Source organism: Balaenoptera physalus, assembly GCF_965194825.1.
Source record: "Balaenoptera physalus genome assembly, chromosome: 11".
NCBI lineage: Eukaryota > Metazoa > Chordata > Mammalia > Artiodactyla > Balaenopteridae > Balaenoptera > Balaenoptera physalus.
The window spans coordinates 10,223,773-10,243,492 of record NC_138896.1 but is presented as its reverse complement, the minus strand read 5'-3'; the positions used below and the strand labels follow the sequence as shown (position 1 = coordinate 10,243,492).

The following is a 19,720-nucleotide window of genomic DNA, read 5'->3' as shown; positions in this document are numbered from 1 at the left end:
TAACAGGCACGGGATTAGAAGCCAGCCCTGGGCTCAAGTCCACTAAGAGTGTCTTCCTCCAGAGGTGACTTTAATGCCACCAACCTTAACTCCCTCATGTGGGGACGCTCGTCCCACCTGAGAGGATGCTTTACAGGATTCGTGGTCACAGAGAGGGCTCAGATGCCCCGGGCCGGGCCTCGGCATGAGCATGGTGGCTGGGCTGGCCACTCACGTGGCATCCACGGTGGGCTCTTCCAACTGTAGGGCGGCTCCGACAGGCACTCCGGGGGCCTGATGGCACCTGCACCCACCCCGCCCCTTGGTTCCGTGACGGTGGCACTGAAACTTCCCGGAGATGCTCCAAATTAAGGGGGGCTCCAGGTCAGACAGACCAGCCCTCATGGTGTCTTTGGGATGACCTTGTAGTGCCCTGTCTGGACTTCATATTCCTAAAAGTCACCTAGCCCTGGGGACTGCGGGTCCATGGCTGAGTCCTGTGGGCTGTAGGCCACCTGGGAGAAGCCGGGCCAGAAGGGCAGAGGCAGGCGGGGCGTGTGTGTGACCTCACACCCGCTGTCCGTGACGGGAGCACTGCAGGCTCCTGCCTCTTGGTCTCTGAGGTCTTTGATTTTTCTCCAGCTATCTGCCTGAGTGTGGCCTTCTCCAGCTTGACAGCCTCAGTCCTGCCAAAATGACATTCTTTTGGCACAAATCTGATCCTGTTGCACTTCAGTTTAAAACCTACCAATGGCCTGGAAATAAAGCCCAACTTCCTGACACATCATCAAGGCCTCTTTGTGTCCCCACTTTATCTCTATAGAGTCTGTGCTGGTTCCCCCAGCTAGAAATAACCTTCCCTGTTGCACCTGAAAAGCTCCTTTTCTCCTGTGACACGTCCTGCTTTCCTCCTGTGGGTTTTACTTCCTTGCTGACCCACGCTCAGTCTCCCTACTCAGCTAAGTCCCTGGCTGGCCTTTGTCCCTCATGTGCTCAGAAGGGCTGCTGTGTCTCCACTGGTGGCCTCGAGGCTCCTCACCTCCACAGATTTCCTCTCCTGTTTCACAGAGAAGCCCAGGGAGGGCGCTCCAGGCCCCTCCTTCTCTTTGGATCTGCCTTCTTTTCTCCCCATCACCCCAGGTAACCACCCTCACTCCTGAACTGCTGGGTTCCCCAAACCACCTGATGTTTCAAACCCCAGAGCCTTGGTTACCTGCCCTCAGTTCTCTGGTTTGTCTTCTGGGTCAATCCCTACTCTCCCTTCAAGATTCAGCTCAAATGTTACCTCCACTGAGAACCTTCCTGATGGGTTACATCACTCCCCCTATTCTGCAGCCATTGGACCCACTGTGGGCATGTGGTAGGTCAGTGCCAACAACCATGGTGATGATGATGGTGACAGTGACAGATACTGCCCACCCTGCCACCACGAGCCAGACAGTGTTCTAAGTGCTTTTCTTATCTCACCAGCTTAATCCCCTCAACAAGCCAGTGATGTACACACTACGATCTTCTCACTTTTTACAGATGATAGCCCTGGACTCTGAAGACACTGTACCGTTCTTCCTGTTTACGCGGCTATCTCCTCCCACACAGAGCAAGGATTGTGAATAATTTGTCATTAGTCTCAGCATCTTGTACAGCGCCCAGCTCACCTAGCAAGAGGCTCAACATGTTGACAGAATGAGCCGAAGCTGTGATGCTCTGCTATGGGATAAATCCACATGTTGTTCAGAAACAGAAACTCTTAGGAGCGAGCATAAAATTGATGGAAATTTTAGGATCATGCGGTTGTGGGTATGTGGACACTAAACTGCTGATCCTACAGCTGAGATACAGAAAAGCCTAATAATTCCAGGGGGCTGAGACGACTGCTCCCCTAACAACAAAGTGCGAACCAGTCATAACCAAAGGCTCCCTCCCCGACTGCCCATCCTGTTCCTTAGGAGCCTCCAAGCACAGGACACAAGGTAACCGTGTTTAGGACCAAAGCAGGCAGTGCTAATTCCAAAGTGGCTGAGATGCAGAAGCTCAGCACCCCGGTCTGGGTCCTGTTACTGAAGGGTACACTCCTGTGGCTCTTGGAAGCCATAGCGCAGACCCAGCAAGTACAATGTGTCCTGAAGCGTTAGGGTTTTCATCCAGGGACCCGTAACCCACGACTCCTTCATTTGTGGGTCTGGCTGTCTAAGGCAGTAGGGACTCATTTGCTTGGGCAGAAGAAAGCAGAGCCAGGAGGGCAGCATGGAATTGTCTGCCTAAGAAGGGTCAGTGATACATTGATGGATTCCACCTATCTTGCTAAGCTATAACTTTCTGCACACACAGTATTTCTTGCCACTACTTCCACAGCAAAACTTACTTGGCTTCATCACCAGAAAAATGGACCAAGTGGATGCCAGGAATTCTAACAAAACAGGCAAGGAAGACATGACCAACAGGATCAATTTAGTGGAGGTGGTTCCTTTCATTGTTCTAAGAAAGACATGCCAGGGCTCATGGAGAACCCCTTTTTCTCCTTTCCTACCTGCATCTGTCTTCTGGTTGTTTCACTGCACATGGTCACCCATTAAATAGGGGTAGAGAAGGAAAGTGAATCATGTCAAATAATTTTTGGCTCAGTGGATTTGGTACAAACAGAGGAAATGAAGAAGAAGGTTAAAGTCAAGTGAAACTCTACTTTCAGTGAATTAGCTCTGCAGCCCCCATCTTTCTATAACATGTGGATAACTGAGGAGAACCTGGGCAGCTCAGATTGGCAGTACCTTGGCAAGACCTATTTTTATATTCTTATGACATCTTAATACCAAGTCGTTCCTCATAACAGATCTGGAAGCAGGATTCGGAACCAGCCGCATGTGATCTGCTATTCTGCGTTTCTGGCTCTTTATCTGTCTATCCCTCTCAAACTTCTGTGCTCTCTGCCCCTCTGACCACTACACCGGCCTGGGACCTCAGCTCTCCTTTGATTGTGCTGACAACTGGGTCCCAGCCCTTTAATCCATCCCCATCCTGTACCAAACGTCTCCCTACAACACAGGTCATGCTTGAAGTCTACCAACGGCTCCTTGCTCCAGCGAACACTGCAAGTACAAGGGCAACACTCCGGGCCAACCCTGTCCCACTCCACCAGGTGTCTCTCACTCTGGTCCGTCCTGTTAGGCCAGTTTGCACACAGGGTTTCCCAGTAACCATGTTCATCCCTCTTCCCGGCCTTATCTGCTACTCCCTGATGATCAAAATTGCACTCACCCTTCAAAGCAAAACTGAAGACCATATTCCCCATCAACTTCAGCAGGAGAGGCAAATTCCTGGGCCCCACTTTCAAAGATTCAGATTCAGTAGGTTTACCATGAGGCCCAGGGATCTGCTTTGTAAATAAGCCTCCAGATCACTCTGACCTAGGTGGACACCACACTTTAAGAAAGTGCCACAAGTTATTATAGGATGGAGAAGCACAACATCATTACCAAAATTTGTCCTGCTAGAAACAGAAGATAGACTATAAAATCACATTCATTTAGCTCTGTTAGCATCAGCAAATTGCTTAATCTGTTTGACGTTCAGTCTTCCAATTTGTGAAATGGCGATGAATGAATAGATCACGGGATTCATGTGAAAATTAAATAAGATAAAGTACATACACCGGGCTGCACAGTGCCTGACACTTGGTTCCTCAATAAACAGTAACTATAATTCTCGTTGCTATCATTTTCATCATTACTGAACTGCTTCCTCAGGAAGCCCATCCGTCCTCCCCAAGGTTGGTTTAGGAGCTCACCACTGAGCTCTCACGGCCCCCGATTTCCCTTTACCACAGCATTTCATAGACAGTGGATTTAATCCATCTCACTTCTCTTGACTTGTTGCTAATGTTTATTTGCAGTAGGTGGACCTGATGTGTTAATTAAGTCATCCTGGGTGCAGCTGTTTCCTCACCTGTTCACCAGCAGGGCCTAGTGCATAGCAGATGTTCCAAAAACGTTTGCTGGTTTTCCTTCTCATCGTGTCTTTAGAGCAGCGGGAAAAGGTAGAACTTAGGGACCAGTTTCTCCTACACAAAGGGTCTGCTAGTCAAAGAAAGTGTGGTCCATGGACTAAAAGCTGTGACAGAACCTCTTGGGAGGAAATGCAGAGTCTCAGGGCCCAGCCCAGACCTTCCGACTCAGACTCTGCATCATGACAAGGTCCCCAGGGGACTCAGTACACAATCAAGTCGAGAACCATCCTCTAAGAGCCACCACTTTGTGAAGAGGCTGCTCCCTCCATCGGCAAAATGACAAGTGCCCAGGGCCTCCTGGAGGACAGGGAGCCTGGCGCTTTGCTCTTAAAGGGCTGGGCGGGGCCGGCTAGAGGCTTCTGCTGCAGGCTGAGGGTACCATGGCCTGGAGAAGTCACCACGAGCTTAGAACTCAGCAGAGTTGGAGTTTAATCTCAGCTCTAAGACCAAGAAGCCCTGTAGCTCTGCCTAAGATATTTATCCTCCCTGAGCTTCAGTTTTCCCATCTCTAGAAAGGGCGCACTGCCCACCTTATAGGTCTGTTATGAGAAGTGAACATATTAACATCTACACACCTCCATGTAAGGGGATAAGTGGGCTGAAATACAGCCTGAGGTCTGGCTTTGAGTCACCCAAGAAGAAGGGGCAGCTTTGTGTAATTCATTTCGCCAAACGGCACCTTTTTATAATTTTATAAAATCCCCAAACAAGTTAGCAGAGGGCCTGAGTATAAAATACCCCCAGTAGGTGGTGGTGGGATGAACTGGGAGATTGGGATTGACATGTATACACTGATGTGTATAAAATGGATGACTAATATGAACCTGCTGTATAAAAAAATAAATAAAATAAAATTCAAAAATTAAAAAAAAAACAAACCCAGTAGAGTTCTTGATATGTAACAGGAGTTCAACAAATGTAGCCTTAATTCATTCTGAAATAATAATATGATGATATATTCCGGGCTTCTCCCACAGGTCATTGTGAGGGTCCGACAAGATAATGTGGACATGCTTTGTAAATTGCAAAGTGCGACATACATCTGCAGCGTTACAAATAGGACTCTTGCTATCCCTGTGAGAGTCTACCTCACCTGATGCTTCCCAGCCTGGGAGGGAGAGATAGAAGCCGAGAAATCAACAGAGTGTGTGGTTGGTCCACTGTAAGTAAGTGGGTGAAAACACCTGGTGAAAGTGAATCAAGTAGCAGAGCAAAGAGGCTTCCGAGGGACCATCCTAGAAGTCTTCCATGATTGCAACACGGCACTGCGGAAAGGGAAAAAGGCAAGGTTGTCCAGGTTTCAGCGTGCCGTTCCGATGCACACAGTCCTGCATCAGTACTGAGAGCTGGTGGAGAAGGATGCAGAACCAGGAGTCAGAAAACCTGGATTCTCTGGGATTAATTAGCTAAGACATTGATCTAAGCTTCTTGGGACCCAGGTACTTTTACCTCTAAAAATCCAGGGATTAAAAATGCCTTCTTTACCTTGATAGCACCTCCCTGAATACAATACTTTGCCTCTCTCTGATGCACGACATTTGCGTCTCTCTGATGCACGACATTTACAGATTATGGTAGGACACACACTACCTCAGTCATTTATAGTGACTGCTCCTGCTGGGGCACACACAAAGCTCTCTGCTTGCTGACTTAGAAATGGGTGAGTCTTCGGCAGCCAGACTGACCGAGATGCAGTATATTCATAAAAGTGTCTCTGCTGATGGAGTGGAAAGAGCAAAAACAACCAGCTCCAGAGAACAAGAAAAATAAACCCAAACTACGTCACAGAGCCAGAAAACCCAAGGGGGCTATATTTCCAAACCTGACACACCTCTGGCTTATGACTTCACACAAGAAAGTGAAAACCCCCGATTACTTTTGTAGTTGAAACTGGTAGCAGAGGACTGTAGTCTACACACTGAATGAGTCTGGGCTAAATGAATACACCCCTAGCCTCTCTCCTCACTTTTTAAGTTAACAACAGCTGTAGAAGCTGGAGAAGCATTTATAACTTTATAATAGACGATTCAGATACACTTGCCAATGATAGTAGCACTTAACGTCTTAATGAACAAAAGTGTTGTAAGAATTTCTCAGTCATTTGTCACCTGGTTCTAGTGGGTTAGAATCTCTGGTCTCCTTTCATAGATACAGGTATCCATCCAAGGACACGAAGAGTCTGTAAGAAGTGTACTTAGAACTTAAATAAGAGTCCAGTACCACGAAACCACAGAATCAGATTCCCCTGGTTATAAGAAAGGTGCTTATAGGAGCCCCACCAATCACTTTGGGCCATCCTGGGGATTTTAAGGTAGTCTGGCCTTTTTTTTTTTGGCCAGATGCCTGGAAAGGCAAAAATGTGTTGACTGAGCCCTCATGGTGAAAGGGCTAGAAGAGTATCAAGTGATTTGTATTCAATGCCCTCAGCCTGGCTTGCTCTCCTAAGCCAGCCCAGCACACGGAAACCTCAGCAAACACCTGACGTTGTGGGGATTGAGTCCTGAGACCTTCCAGAATCCTAAAATGAGGGCCATGATCACATACGCATCACCAGCACCTGACTGTTTCAGAGCCACTTTCCACAAAGACACATTTTTGTTTTTAAATGGACCCTTCTCAAGGCCACCTGGGGAGATGACAGCAAGTAGGGAAGTGAGTGCCTCCCTGAGATGGTGACACGGGGCAGTGGAGGGGTGGCTCACCAGCTAACTGGGTCACTTGGGCATGTCAGCTCTGCCACAACTACATTCGATTTTGTAAAAGTCAAACTACACCTTATTCATTGTCGGGAAACTGCTCTCAAAGAGTCAAAACTGCAGATGTCCCTATAATCACAAGAACAAACACCTGTTCATAAGATCAGTATTTTGTTAGAAACTGTAAGTCATGGATAAAAACACATTCTATCGTTTATTTTTGCAGCAATGCAGACTAGTGCTGGTGCTCCCAGGGAGACCAGGCAAGGAGACGGCCAGGCAGTGGATAACTGGGTGGTTGAACCCGAGCCTTCCATGAGACAGGCGTAAAGGCAGGCGAGAAGGTCCAGAATGGGCAACGGAAAGGAGCCCGGATTGCACGGTGCCCACCAGGGAGGGCTGCTATCTTGAGCATCCAGGCAAAAGCTGAGAGCGAGTCAAATCGAAATCACAAAGTCATGGAGGCAAACATACACATGCTCGCCTGGTCTCAGCACACGGGAACCAGGGGGTCTATCTGTGAAGTTTTAAGCAGTAAATTTAGATCACATACAATGAAATACTACTTAGAGCATATCCCGATTAAGAGGTAGTACATTCATGGTGAAGGTATCAAGAAGTTCAAGCTAGATCCATAAATCTTTTTTTTTGAAGTCTTAATTTATTTTTTATTTATTTTTGGCTGCATTGAGTCTTCATTGTGGAGAGCGGGGGCTACTCTTCCTTGCGATGCGTGGGCTTCTCATTGTGGTGGCTTCTCTTGTTGAGAAGCACGGGATCTAGGCGCGCGGGCTTCAGTAGTTGCAGCACTCGGGCTCAGTAGTTGCAGCATGTGGGCCCTAGAGAGGATTCTTTTTTTTTCTTTTTTTAAAATGTTTTATGTTATTCTATTTTATTTTTTTGGCTGCGTCGGGTCTTCGTTGCAGTGCACGGGCTTCTCTCTAGTTGTGGTGTGCAGATTTTTCTCTTTTCTAGTTGTGGTGCGTGGGCTCCAGAGCATGTGGGCTCTCTAGTTGTGGCGCACGGGCTTCTCTCTAGTTGTGGTGTGCAGATTTTTCTCTTTTCTAGTTGTGGTGCATGGGCTCCAGAGCACGTGGGCTCTGTAGTTTGTGGCACACAGGCTCTAGTTGAGGCGCACAAGCTCAGTAGTTGTGGTACATGGGCTTAGTTGCCCCACGGCATGTGGGATCTTAGTTCCCTGACCACGAATCGAACCCGCGTCCCCTGCACTGGAAGGCGGATTCTTCACCACTGGACCACCAGGGAAGTCCCTAGAGTGGATTCTTAACCACTGCACCACCAGGGAAGTCCCTAGATCCATAAATCTTATAAAGGCAAATGAGGACAGCTACAGTTCATCTCTAACCCTACATCCATCTGATGCACGACATTTATTCACTGTCAGAGGACACACTCAGATTTCTTGCATTTATACTGATGGTGGTAGCTGGTCTAACCATCTGCAGGGTATCCCCATATCCCCATGAAATTCCGAGTGTACTCCCTGACACCTAAGGCTGGACCACAAGTTTGCCCGATGGATGACTGTCATGTTCTAACTGCTATCCTTACGGGAAGTTGCTTTTCTACCTAGGTTATCATGTTTCCTTCAGACATCACAGAACCCATGAGAATCAGATTTCATTTTCAGCAGCACTCAGAGCCGGAGAACAATGTGCGCAGCTTCTCCTAAAGAAGCAAGTGTCCTGCTATGAACCCATGGGCAAATGATCATCCAGCTCCTGCTTCAATGCCTCTCATGGCCTCCTGTCCTGCTGCTGAACAGCACTAGCTAAGGACACAGCAGGGAACAAGGCAGACTAAATCCCCACCCCCGGGGGAACGTACCCCTGGGACACTGAAACAATGTCCAAGAGGAAGAGCCAAGGGCAGCCGCTTGGTGCCTTCTGCAATTTCAGGTTGACGCTGGGCAGCCCCAGTTACATTCATCCATCCAGTCGTAAATCCATCCAACAGCAGTAGCATGCATCTTATCCAAACATCAAGGAGACAGGCTTGGTTGAAATCAAGCAAATGCTGCTAAAAGTCCACAAAAGATGCCCTCTTCCTCCTCCAAAGTTAAATCCCTCGTTGTGGCTTTCAAGGTTCTCCACAGTTACCCTCAACCCACTGCTGGCCTGACCTTTCTTGACTTCCCTACAGGAATCCCACATCCCTGCCAAGCTGCGCTGTTTGCTATGTCTTGAACATGCTATGCCTTGCACGCATGTGCTTCTGTGAACCCTGCTTCCCATTTCCTGGAAAGCTCCTCACCCATCCCTACTAATTTTGCTTATCTTTATGGCTTGTCTTAAACATACATTCTCCTCCATGACGCTTTTCCTGATTCCTCCCAAAGGATTTGATCTCTTACTATTTGAATTTCTTTAGAACCATGTTTATACATCTTCACATTAAACATTTTCTGTAGCTTACAACCATCTACAACTCTGATAAGAAAACACTTTTTGTAAATTATATCAGGGCTGGAAGAGGACTTTGCTCATAGTGCAAAAAATACACAAAATATAAGTGCCATTCAGCCTTACAAAGGAAGGAAATCCTGTCACATGCCACAGCATGCATGAACCTTAAGGACATTACGCTAAGTGAAAAAAGCCAGTCACAAAAAGACAAATACTGTATGATTCCATTTATATGAGGTACCCAGAGTAGTCAAATTCATAGAAACAAGGAGTAAAATGGAGGTTCCCAGGGGCTAAGGGGAGATGAAGGAGAAAGGGGTGTTTTTAATAGGCAGAATTTCAATTTTGCAAGATGAAAAAGTTCTGGAAATCTCTTGCACAATGTGATTATATATAACATTACTGACTGTACATTTAAAAATGGTTAAGGTGGTAAATTTTATATTATGTGTTTTCACCACTAAAAGAAAAGTGCCAAGTGAATTAAATCTCCAACCTAACAGCGCTTCAAAAAAAGAAAGGTATTTTGTTGCAATCTTTGCCTTGATCATAGATGTCAGAGCAGAAAGCACCCTTTTAAACATGTTTTAATCCATAGATAGTCCTTAGATGCACTAAGAAAAGCATTTCTGCATTTTGAGAAAAGAAAATCAAGACCGGAATACTATGGAGAAATGGGTATAAAGAGTAAATTCAGGCAATTTCCCATCCCTTCAAAATATCAGTAATCAAGAGACTGTGAACCTTAAACCTCTTTATGAGGCCTCTGGGTTACGATTCATTTTTTCCGTTTAAAAGCACAGATGAGGTCCAGGGTCTCAATGGTCTAATTATAAGTTTTCTTGCACTTTCTGAGTAGAATACCGGGAGGGAAGGCAAGGACAGAGACAAAAGTAGTTAGATGATTTTGGAGGGTTGGAGAGGAAGCTGAAAGAGGAGAACAAGGAGGGTGGGGTGGGATATACTGGGGAGAAATGGGGACAGAGAAACCTAATGAAATTACAGATCAGAATGTGGGTGTAGAACAGCCCACTGTAGACAATGTCCTCAAAACTAGAGAGATAGCTCTAAATAGAAATACTGGTTTTACCTTGACAAGCTCTGCATAGAGGATTCTCATTAGACATGTGCTGGGGCTGAAAAAATACCACAGGGCATGGCCGCTGTCTGGCAGGGAAATTTGCAGTTGCAAATACTTCGTAACATTGAAACTAGCAATCAACCAGTTCTGATAATACAGTAAGCTTCCCTGTATTTCAGGTTCTAAAGACAGTGCAACTATACCCTGGGCTCATCCACATTAGCAGAAGGACTTGTTTTTAAGGATCAGCAAGAGTTCCCTTTCTTTGCTGAGCTGTCGGTTTCTAACTGTGGTCAGGTGCTTCCCGTGTGATCTGCCCCGTTCTTGATTCTTAGACCGTGTCTTTCTAGCATGTTCTTTGAAACTCTTTATAATCGAGTGCCTTAAGAACATTACTTATTTTCGAAAGACTGGACAATTTTTTTGTCTTTGAGTTATACAAACAAAGCAGATTTTCTAATTTCTTAAACAGATTAAAAACCAAAGAGAAAATAAAAAAGCAAACCAAAACAAAAAATAAACAAAACCCAAAGAAAACTAATGATTCCGTTGTTGCGAATTTTAAGAATAGGTATCTTAGTAGAGATGGTATAAACTAATGGTGAAGAGGAGGGCTCTGGGGTAAAACAAAATGGGTAGAGTCTGTCTCTGGACTTACTAGCTACGTCACCATGACTGAGTAATTTAACTTCTCTGAATTTCATTTTCCTCCTCTATGAAAAGGAAAGAATAAAGAAAACAGTATCTACCTCATAGGACTGAATGGTACATTGTAAATTTCTCCAAAAATGGCAGCTGCCATTATTACCCAAGTGTGACTGTCAGACTGTGAAGCTCAGCTATCACAGAAGTTGATCATCCTTCATTCCAATGGCACTTGTGGGGTACCTAATCACAGGTACCTTATGCAGAAGGACTGGATTATTCATGCAATGTTTAACATTTGACTCCTGGAGCCAGGATGGCTGGAGAGGTGACTGATGGAGACTTAGAAAAGTAGGAGACAGTATTTTTTGCTTCCGCTACCCTTTTCCTCTGGGGTCAGCCATTATTCCAAGAAGGATGCGTTTTGAGAATCATTATCTCAGATCATATGCGTTATGCAACCAGCTCTGCTGGGCACTGTCCTTCCAGAATGGAAGGGAAGCTGACATCCAACAACTCCTGACCCTGTGATACAGGCCGCTGTGCATACTGATGCTGGAGATAAGAAGGATGAAGATGACAGCAAGAGAAGAGGAGTTTGGGAGAGCAAGAGGGCTTTCCTCTAGCCGGCTAAAGAACAGAGAAAACGCACAAGGCAAATAGTCTCCAAGTTAATTATGATTTTCCTGATCAAATGGAAGCAAATGCCAAAGCAGAGATATTTCTGCATATCTTTCCCTGATCGTGCACCCAGATGTAGCCTCAGCCCAGGCTCACGCTTCCTCCAGTATCTACTGGACCAGTAACCACTGTCACTCTTTACCAGCCATGCTCGGTGCCTTTCAAGTTGTTGTCTGTTTCCTTTCAAAAATGTCAGCAGAACGATGGACACTGAGAACATGCTAAAACTCTCAAGTCTCAACTTAAGAGTTCTAGAATTCTCAGTTTATTAATTCCTGCTCACATGGCCCAGGTGCCTCTACTGAGTAAGAGAACAGGGTTAATGGGGCTGCCTCATGGTGATGCAGATTATGACTGATTGTTGACTTACAAAAATTGAGCAAGTCTAATGGAGTTTAAACCCAAAAGGGAAGCACCAGACTCGCAGTCACGCACCCCTGTACCTGTCTTGCCTTCGTCATATTTAAGAGGCTACCAGGTAGAATACGGTAAGGATCCTCAGCTTGTATATATTTTTATCCATTTGACCCAAGCTCTATGGAGGTGAGATGTACACATAGTAGATAAAATCCACTCTCTTGGGGAAAGAACCACGGAAGCTGGAGAGCCTGGGCTAATAGAGCAAGAGAGGCCTGCGGACACCAGGCCACCCAAGTTCTGGGCTCATGGCTGAAGTTGACATGTGCGTCTATTAATTGGGTAACTAGATAAATTAGATTTAACTTAATGTTAGTTTAAAAAATTGCTGTCAATTCTTCTTTTAAAATGTCTTATCTACTGGTCCATTCCCTCTCTTCCCACTGCCATCAGTCAGATGCTTTGAGCTTCTATTTCAATAACTGGAGCGGCCTCTTAAACTGTCTCCCTGCCTCAAATTGTTCGATTTAATTCAACTAGTGATTTTGGAGAACGAGACACAGGGCTGGCCTCGGCGGCTTCTCTGTTGGGCCTTCAACCTTCCCCTCTTCCTGTTCATTCTACACAGTGACCCAGGAGTATACCTTAAAGTCTAGTTTTCATCATACCACCCATTCCCCAGCTCAAAAATCTCTGAAGGCTCTCCAGTGCCACGGGAATAAAATCTAAATCCTCACATGCCCTACCTGGTGAACGCTCTCTCTCAATACACCCCAAGACGGACCCTCCACCCCAGCTCAGCCTCCCTGTCACCGGCCCGAAGCATGGCCACCTCTGAGCCTTTGTGCAGGTCTTCTTTTCTGGAATGTTCTTTCCTCATTCTCTATAAAAGTCCTTCATGCTTTAAGAGTGGGCTCAAGTTTCAGGCTCTCCTAGAACCGTTCTATCAGACTGTGCTGAACTGCAAGTATTACACCCAACAGTAGTTATTTTGGCACTCTATTTTTGGACATTTAAAATACATATTCATATCCGTATATATATCATATACATATACATTGAACCCTCATGTATTTTTACCCACTTTGATACCTAGCACAGTATTCTGCCTAGAGTTAGGTGTGCTGAATAAATATGTACTATATGCAGGAGTTTGTTTTTCAACATTTAATCTTTCTCAACGGAAATCTGGCATCTAAGTCTTAAAAGGTACATAGCCCTTAAAACGTACATAATTTATTTCTAGAATTAGAATTAGCAATTCTCATACCAGGAATAAGTGAGGAAAAACCCAGAGATGCTTATAAAAATACATGCACACTGCTGAGATGTTGCGTTTTTTACAATAAGGAAGATGGAAACCTCTTAAGGGGTCCATCATGTAAATCGGGATCCCCACCACGTAGCTAACAAAATCACGTTGTGGAATGTCTACTAACATGAGAACCAGTTCATAAGTCATCACTGAGAGCAAAAAGCAGGTGATAAAAGAAAATGTACAGTAGTATTTGATAATTACCTAAATGATAGATGGGCAGTGGTTATGTCTTAGAGGGAGGCTTACAAGGGCTTTTTTTTCCTTTGTGGTTTTCTATGCATTTAAATTTGGGGGCACTAAAGTGTTATTAATGTGTTGAACAGTTCCTTTAGAAGGAAATTTGCTCTTTTGAACCACAAACCCTGACTTGGATGGATGTGTACATTGATAGAGGAGCTTGACACAAACTTATATTTGAATTGTAACCTAATAAAACTCAGTGCCACGTGAGAGATATTCTGCCACCATGGAAACAACATTCATTGAACTAGGAGTTGGGAAACACAGGGTCTAATTGTGGCTCTACTGCAGAATTCCTGCCAGCCCTGGAAAAGTCACTTATTTTCTTGAACCTCAGGTTTTTAATGATAGAACAGGTGAATATTCTTTCATCCCCATCCCATCTTACCAAAGTGTATAGAGATCAATTAGAGACTATTTATAAAAATAGTAAACATATTGTAAAAAAGGCAGTCGATCAGTATCAGGTGGGATTATTATCAAGGTTGGAGAAACATCCCTCTGAAATCTTGAATCTCTGATTACACCACAACCTTACATCACAAAGTCACACCCGATTCGTGTGCTAATGTGCGGTGAAGTGCAATTTCACTAAATGCTCAATTTAAGAACTGTGGGTGCATTTGTTAAATAACACTTGAATAATGAAAATATAAAATCATTTCAGGTTATTACAAGATACTGAATATAGTCCCCTGTGCTATACAGTAAATCCTTGTTGTGTATCTATTTTATATATAGTAGTTTGTGTCTGTTAATCCCAATTATAATCTGAAAGGACTATATAAATGAGTCACTTTGCTGTATATCTGAAACTAACACATTATTGTAAATCAACTATACTTCAATTTTTAAAAAGTTATTTTAGGACAACATTCCTCAGCTTGCTCTTCTCTAAAAGTATTTCCCACAATACTCTGCAAATTACTGTCTTTCCTTTTTTTTTTTTTTCCCAAAGAGAACAGCACAGACATAAATTTTAATAGAAGAAATACAGTGGGCTTCAGATCAATTATTTAAAGGCAAAAAATTTAAAGCTTTGGCAAACTCATTATGAAGGGAACAGACGCTACTCTTTATCTCTGCAAAGATTTTGATGGTGAATCTAATTCACCTACATGGGCAAGTAATCTTTACTTAGCCACATAAATGCCAATGTACACGTTTACAAATGCATGCGACTGCAGCCTCTTAGCCTATGACCGGCAGGTGTATATCGCATGCTTCTGGACACGAACACACAAACCCAGGTCACAACGGCATGTACCAAGACACACACAGAAACCCCCAAATGTCCCACAGAGCGACCTTACCAAAGAGGTGCATTGGGCCCCAGAGAAAAAGAAAAAGCACAAGAAAGGATCCCTTGAAGGGAAGGCACGGCTGCGGGTCCCCAGAAGACATCTTGACTCACCTGTTAAGTGGTTGGCAATCCTGGTAGTGGGTTTGGGAGGCAGGGCAGGGGGTTGCTTGAGGAGAGAGAGCTGCTTCACTGGGGTCTCCTCATGGTCTCCAGGGAAAGCAGCAGGTTTTTTGGGGGGCAGGAGCAGGACGGGTTTGGCTGAAGGATCTTGGGACAGGAGGACTCCAGACTCACTGGCAGAGGGACTCTCTTCAGACACTGAGGGGACAACCACATGACACACAGCGACATTACACAAACGCAGTGCAGGTGCGGCCGGCGGAAGCCGGGGGGCACACAGGACAGGGTTAGCGACACAGCAGAGCACCGATTGTTCCAGGCTGTCACAGTCGCGTGGGGTGTTCAAGAGAGGACGCCAGAAATCCAATAAAGCCATGGTGAGGGTGGGGGAAGTAGTGGGGAGGGAGAGACAGAAAACGGAGAGAGCTGGAAAGAGCAAGAGGGAGAAGAAGGAAGAGAACGCTTCCTTAAACCATTCAAAGCTTCATCCCTTCAACCTTGGTGTTCACAATGCACATTCTACGGGTGCGCCAAAATGGGACTCACGGGACCACAGCGACAATCAACAGATGGCAGGTGTAGTGGATCAAGGACCAGGAGCCCCCTCTGAACCAAACCAGCACCAAACGCCGGCATCTTCCTTTGGGCCTGTTTGCCCTTTGCTGGGAAGGAAGAGCGGATGCATTCCGGGGTCTTGTTTTTGCCTGCTGGGTGTCCTTGTGTCCCTGCTCCCCGGGTCTGAGGACAGCCTAGAGGCTGACGCTGGGCAGGTGATCCCCACATGCGTGGGGCAGCGGCTGCTCCTCCAGGTTTGGGGCCATCCGAGCTGGGCAGCAGCTCCCAGGGGGTGCTCTGCAGTCTAAGGGGCGCCTTCCCGCCCCTGCCAGCTCCGATCCACCTGGGTAAGGCGAAGCATGCCCCAAATCAACACCCTTTTCATCTTCCGCCTTCCTTTCTCCTGCACTCGCCAGAAGCATGGTTTTCGGCTTTTGCTTCTGCCCATTTCTCATTGCTCTGCCCCGGGCCTGCCTCTTCCTCTCCCCCATGGCGGGGCGGGCGCAGGGCGGGCGGGGACCAGGACCGGCTCCAGTTAAGAGCTGTCACGGGTGGTAGCACAGGCTCTCCTACCATGCCGGCAACCCGGCCAATGACAGAATGAGACTCTACAATTTCCCTGGGATGACAGATCTCACTACAGCAATCACATCCATCTGATCCCAATGTCACAAGGAAGGCTGGGAAGAAGGCTCAATTTACTGCTTTAGTTGGAACAATCTCCCCAGCCTCGGGAGGGGGAGGGAAATGCAACTCAGACGCATATCTCCCCCTCCCCATCACTGCTACGGGAAGAAAGCCTCCCCCGCCCTCTTCCTTCTCCCTACTCTGGGTAGCAGTGTTTCCGGCAGTCAAAGCCCTGGACACAAACCTCAGGAGAACTAGGTTCTCCCCTGTCTCAAGGGACACTGTTATCATCAGTGCTGGACACACCGATGGAGCAGTGACTCCCTGGGTCCCAAAGTGAAGCATGGCGCTGACTCTGAAACACCATCCCGCTCGCCTCCCGTCTGAGTTCCGTGACGCAGACTTCGCACACGGTGTGGGGGAAGGCCCTTGGCCTCTCTACCCAGACTCCAGATATCCCCAGAGGCTCCATCCCCCAGGCTTGTCTCCTGACAGCAAGGACCTCTCCTTACTGGCTGTCGGGAGGGTGCCATCTTCTGGCTAATGAGGACCATTCTGCAAACCTTGTGAGGGAGTGAGTACCGGCCACTCAGAGGGCTTTGGACCAAAGAGGGCGTGACAGATGGCATCAAAATTATCTGTCAGCAGGATACCAGTAAATTGTAGACAATTAACACATTAATTGATTTTATATAGTAAATTGGTACAATTTACTAAATCGATATAACTATTAACTGGTATATTGGGATTAGGATTCAAAGGCATACCAGGGCCTTATGACCAGGTGGACTTAGACAGGTACCCTACAGAAGCACAGGACTCTTTAGCTTTATCTTAACAGCAATGAGGGTTAGAAAACAGACATTTTAAATCATCAGCATTACAAAACAAGACATATCTTCTTTAAAGAGATTAAGATTATAAAAACGTTTTTAAAGACTGTAGAAAAATAAATGGACACATCCTCCATATTTTTACACTCAGCATGTACTAACTGGTCACTTTCATCCCCATTTCCAGGAGATCCGTATGTTCAGGGTGGTTCAAAATAGAAGCCGAAGTCCAGCCAGGCTGAAGGCCCCTAACACCGCATGCTGGGGACCAGTTCCACGTCTACCAGGGGCATTACCTGTCCCATCCATGATGTCGGAAGGTTGGAGCACCTCGTATGAGCAGGGATCCCTGGGCATCGGGACTGGCTCCATCTCGGACAGGGCGGGCAGAGACAGCTGGCTGGAGCTCAGGGACTGCCCGTTTTCCAGGGAGTCATCTTCATTCGATATGGAGAGCTCCCCGTCTGTCAGAGCGAGGACATCGCAGAGTTAGACCACGCCTGCCTTCCAGGCAAGGGTGACATTTACAGCCTGCTACCTGAGTCTAGATGCTTTTGAACAATCTGTATCAAGGCCAGTATGGAAAGTCTACACTTGTTCTTTTGCTTTTAAGGCATCTAACCACCAGGGCAACAATTTCCAGTGATCTTCAGCAATATGCCTGTTTTCTCTCCATTCTTCTAATTATCGACAGATGAATGGATAAAGAAGATACGGTACATATATACAATGCAATATTACTCAAGCATAAAAAAGAATGAAATAATGCCATTTGCAGCAACATGGATGGACCTAGAGATTATCATACTAAGTGAAGTAAGCCAAACAGAGAAAGACAAATATGATACTGCTTATATGTGAAATCTAAAAAAAAAAAGATATGAATGAACTTATTTACAGAGACTCACAGACATAGAACACAAACTTACAATTACCAAAGGGGAAAGGGGGTGGGGAGGGATAAATTAGGATTTACATATACACACTACCATATATAAAGTAGATAGACAACAAGGACCTACTGTATAGCACAGGGAACTAGTCTCAATATTTTGTAATAACCTATAAAGGAAAAGAATCTGAAAAAGAATATATATGAGTGTGTGTATATATGTGTACATACATATATAAAAACGTGTGTACACATATATATGTGTACACACATATATAAGAAGAATATATGTGTGTGTGTATATACACACACACACACACACACACACACATATAATTGAATCACTGTGCTGTACACACCTGAAACAAACATGATATTGTAAATCAACTAGACTCCAATTTTTAAAAATTTAAACAATTGTAAAAATCATTATCTACCATATTTTCTATGTGTTTTTTAAATGAAAATAAATTTTTCTTCATAATTTTTGAAAACTTGGAAAACCTAAGCAGGCCTCAGAGATTGGAAAACCAGGTCAGGAATTCCTACTTTGAAGCGCAAAGGGCTTCAAGCGCTCAACAGGAACCAGGACACGGTACACCAAGGCCCTAGGAAAAACTCACCCCGTCTTCTCTTTATCTCCGCTCACATCCAATTTCTCTAAATGTCTAGGAGGGTTCTAAGCTCCAGCTGAAGGGCTGCAGCAGCTCAAAGACTCTGGGAGGTGCCAGGATTCTCCCAGTGCCCACCAGTGATCCTGCCCGGTGGGGTGCAGACTTTGATCTTGCTCTAAGCTCAGCAAGACAAGGGGCAGCTAGTTAACACCATGGTGGAGGATCAAAGGCTCCTGCACAATGGCCGTTTGTCAAATCAAAATTCCCCCAGTGTGATTTCATCCTAGCCCAGGGGAGTCCTAGATAACTAGACATTAAAGTCAAATTAATTTTTAAAGAGGACTGAAAGCTATTCCAGTCAGATGAATAAATATCCAGATGAAAGACTCTAAGTTATGTTTAGGCAGAAACACAGAAGCCAGCAAAGCAATTACCTGCCTTAAAATGGGAAGATGGATAATTTACTTGTAGAAATAAAACAGTAAAATGACTCCAAGGTTAATCTTGGATAAATAATCCTTTCCTTTTGCTATGTTCCTCCCAAGGCTTTAAGTTTATACACAGTGATAATATGGCCGCAAAAGATTCCTCTGCCCACCCCCTTTGCCCCCAATTAGAACTGGCCTGATGAAATGTATGTTCAACAGAGCAATTTACAAACCAACAGGCTTTTAGATAGCACATGGTTCAAGGACATATGATATTTGACCTGAATTTTTTATAAACATAGGAAAAAAATATATATAATGGACACCAAAAAATCATCTGACGCAGACAATATAAAGCACTGATTCTTGAAGATTGTGGGGGTTTTCCCCTTCTTTTCACTTGGTCTTTTTATGTGTCTCAAATGGTAATAGCAGTCATGATAATTGTGATTAACAATATGACTACTTCTTATTAATAAGAGACAAGCAGTGCAGACTCTCAGGCCAATGCTATGGAAAGTACACAGCTGAACTGAGCGTACCAGGATGGGAAGGGCTGTGGGTGTGAGCGTCAGTGCATCAACATCCCATAATGGATGGTCCCTGGTCCTCTTAACACGCTTTGGTTTAGCTTGTTCAAACTGACACCGTGGGAAGTAGCTCTACTTCAAATTCCCAGTTGGTGGAATAATGATGTAGCTGCCATTAGGTTTAATACATCTCTGGGAAACCACTTTGATTTTTGATGTTCCAAGTGTAGTAAAAGTCTTGGATAAGACAACCAGAGGAGGAAGGGGTTTCAGGGCTGTTGCCATGTTCTGCTTCTTTGGGGCAAAGATGTGATGGAATGATCGCTATACATTTTAACTGTTAAAAATACCATAGATGCAATATTAGGGAAAAAAAGGTACAACATTAGTTGCAT

General features: G+C 45.3%; 1 protein-coding gene across 6 annotated transcripts in view; it reads right to left on the bottom strand.

Moving 5' to 3' along the window:
- PHACTR1 (phosphatase and actin regulator 1) overlaps window positions 1-19,720 on the bottom strand; it is a 545,181-nt gene that overhangs the window by 64,506 nt on the left and 460,955 nt on the right. For 4 of the 6 annotated variants that reach the window (XM_082413295.1, XM_082413299.1, XM_082413296.1 and 1 more), the window contains 2 exons: window positions 17,158-17,325; window positions 14,838-15,044 (listed from right to left, as the gene is read on the bottom strand). In XM_082413295.1, coding sequence (XP_082269421.1) covers window positions 14,838-15,044; window positions 17,158-17,325 — 375 coding nt within the window. The remainder of the gene's footprint in view (window positions 1-14,837; window positions 15,045-17,157; window positions 17,326-19,720) is intronic. The other 2 variants (XM_082413298.1, XM_082413297.1) reach the window with 1 other exon arrangement.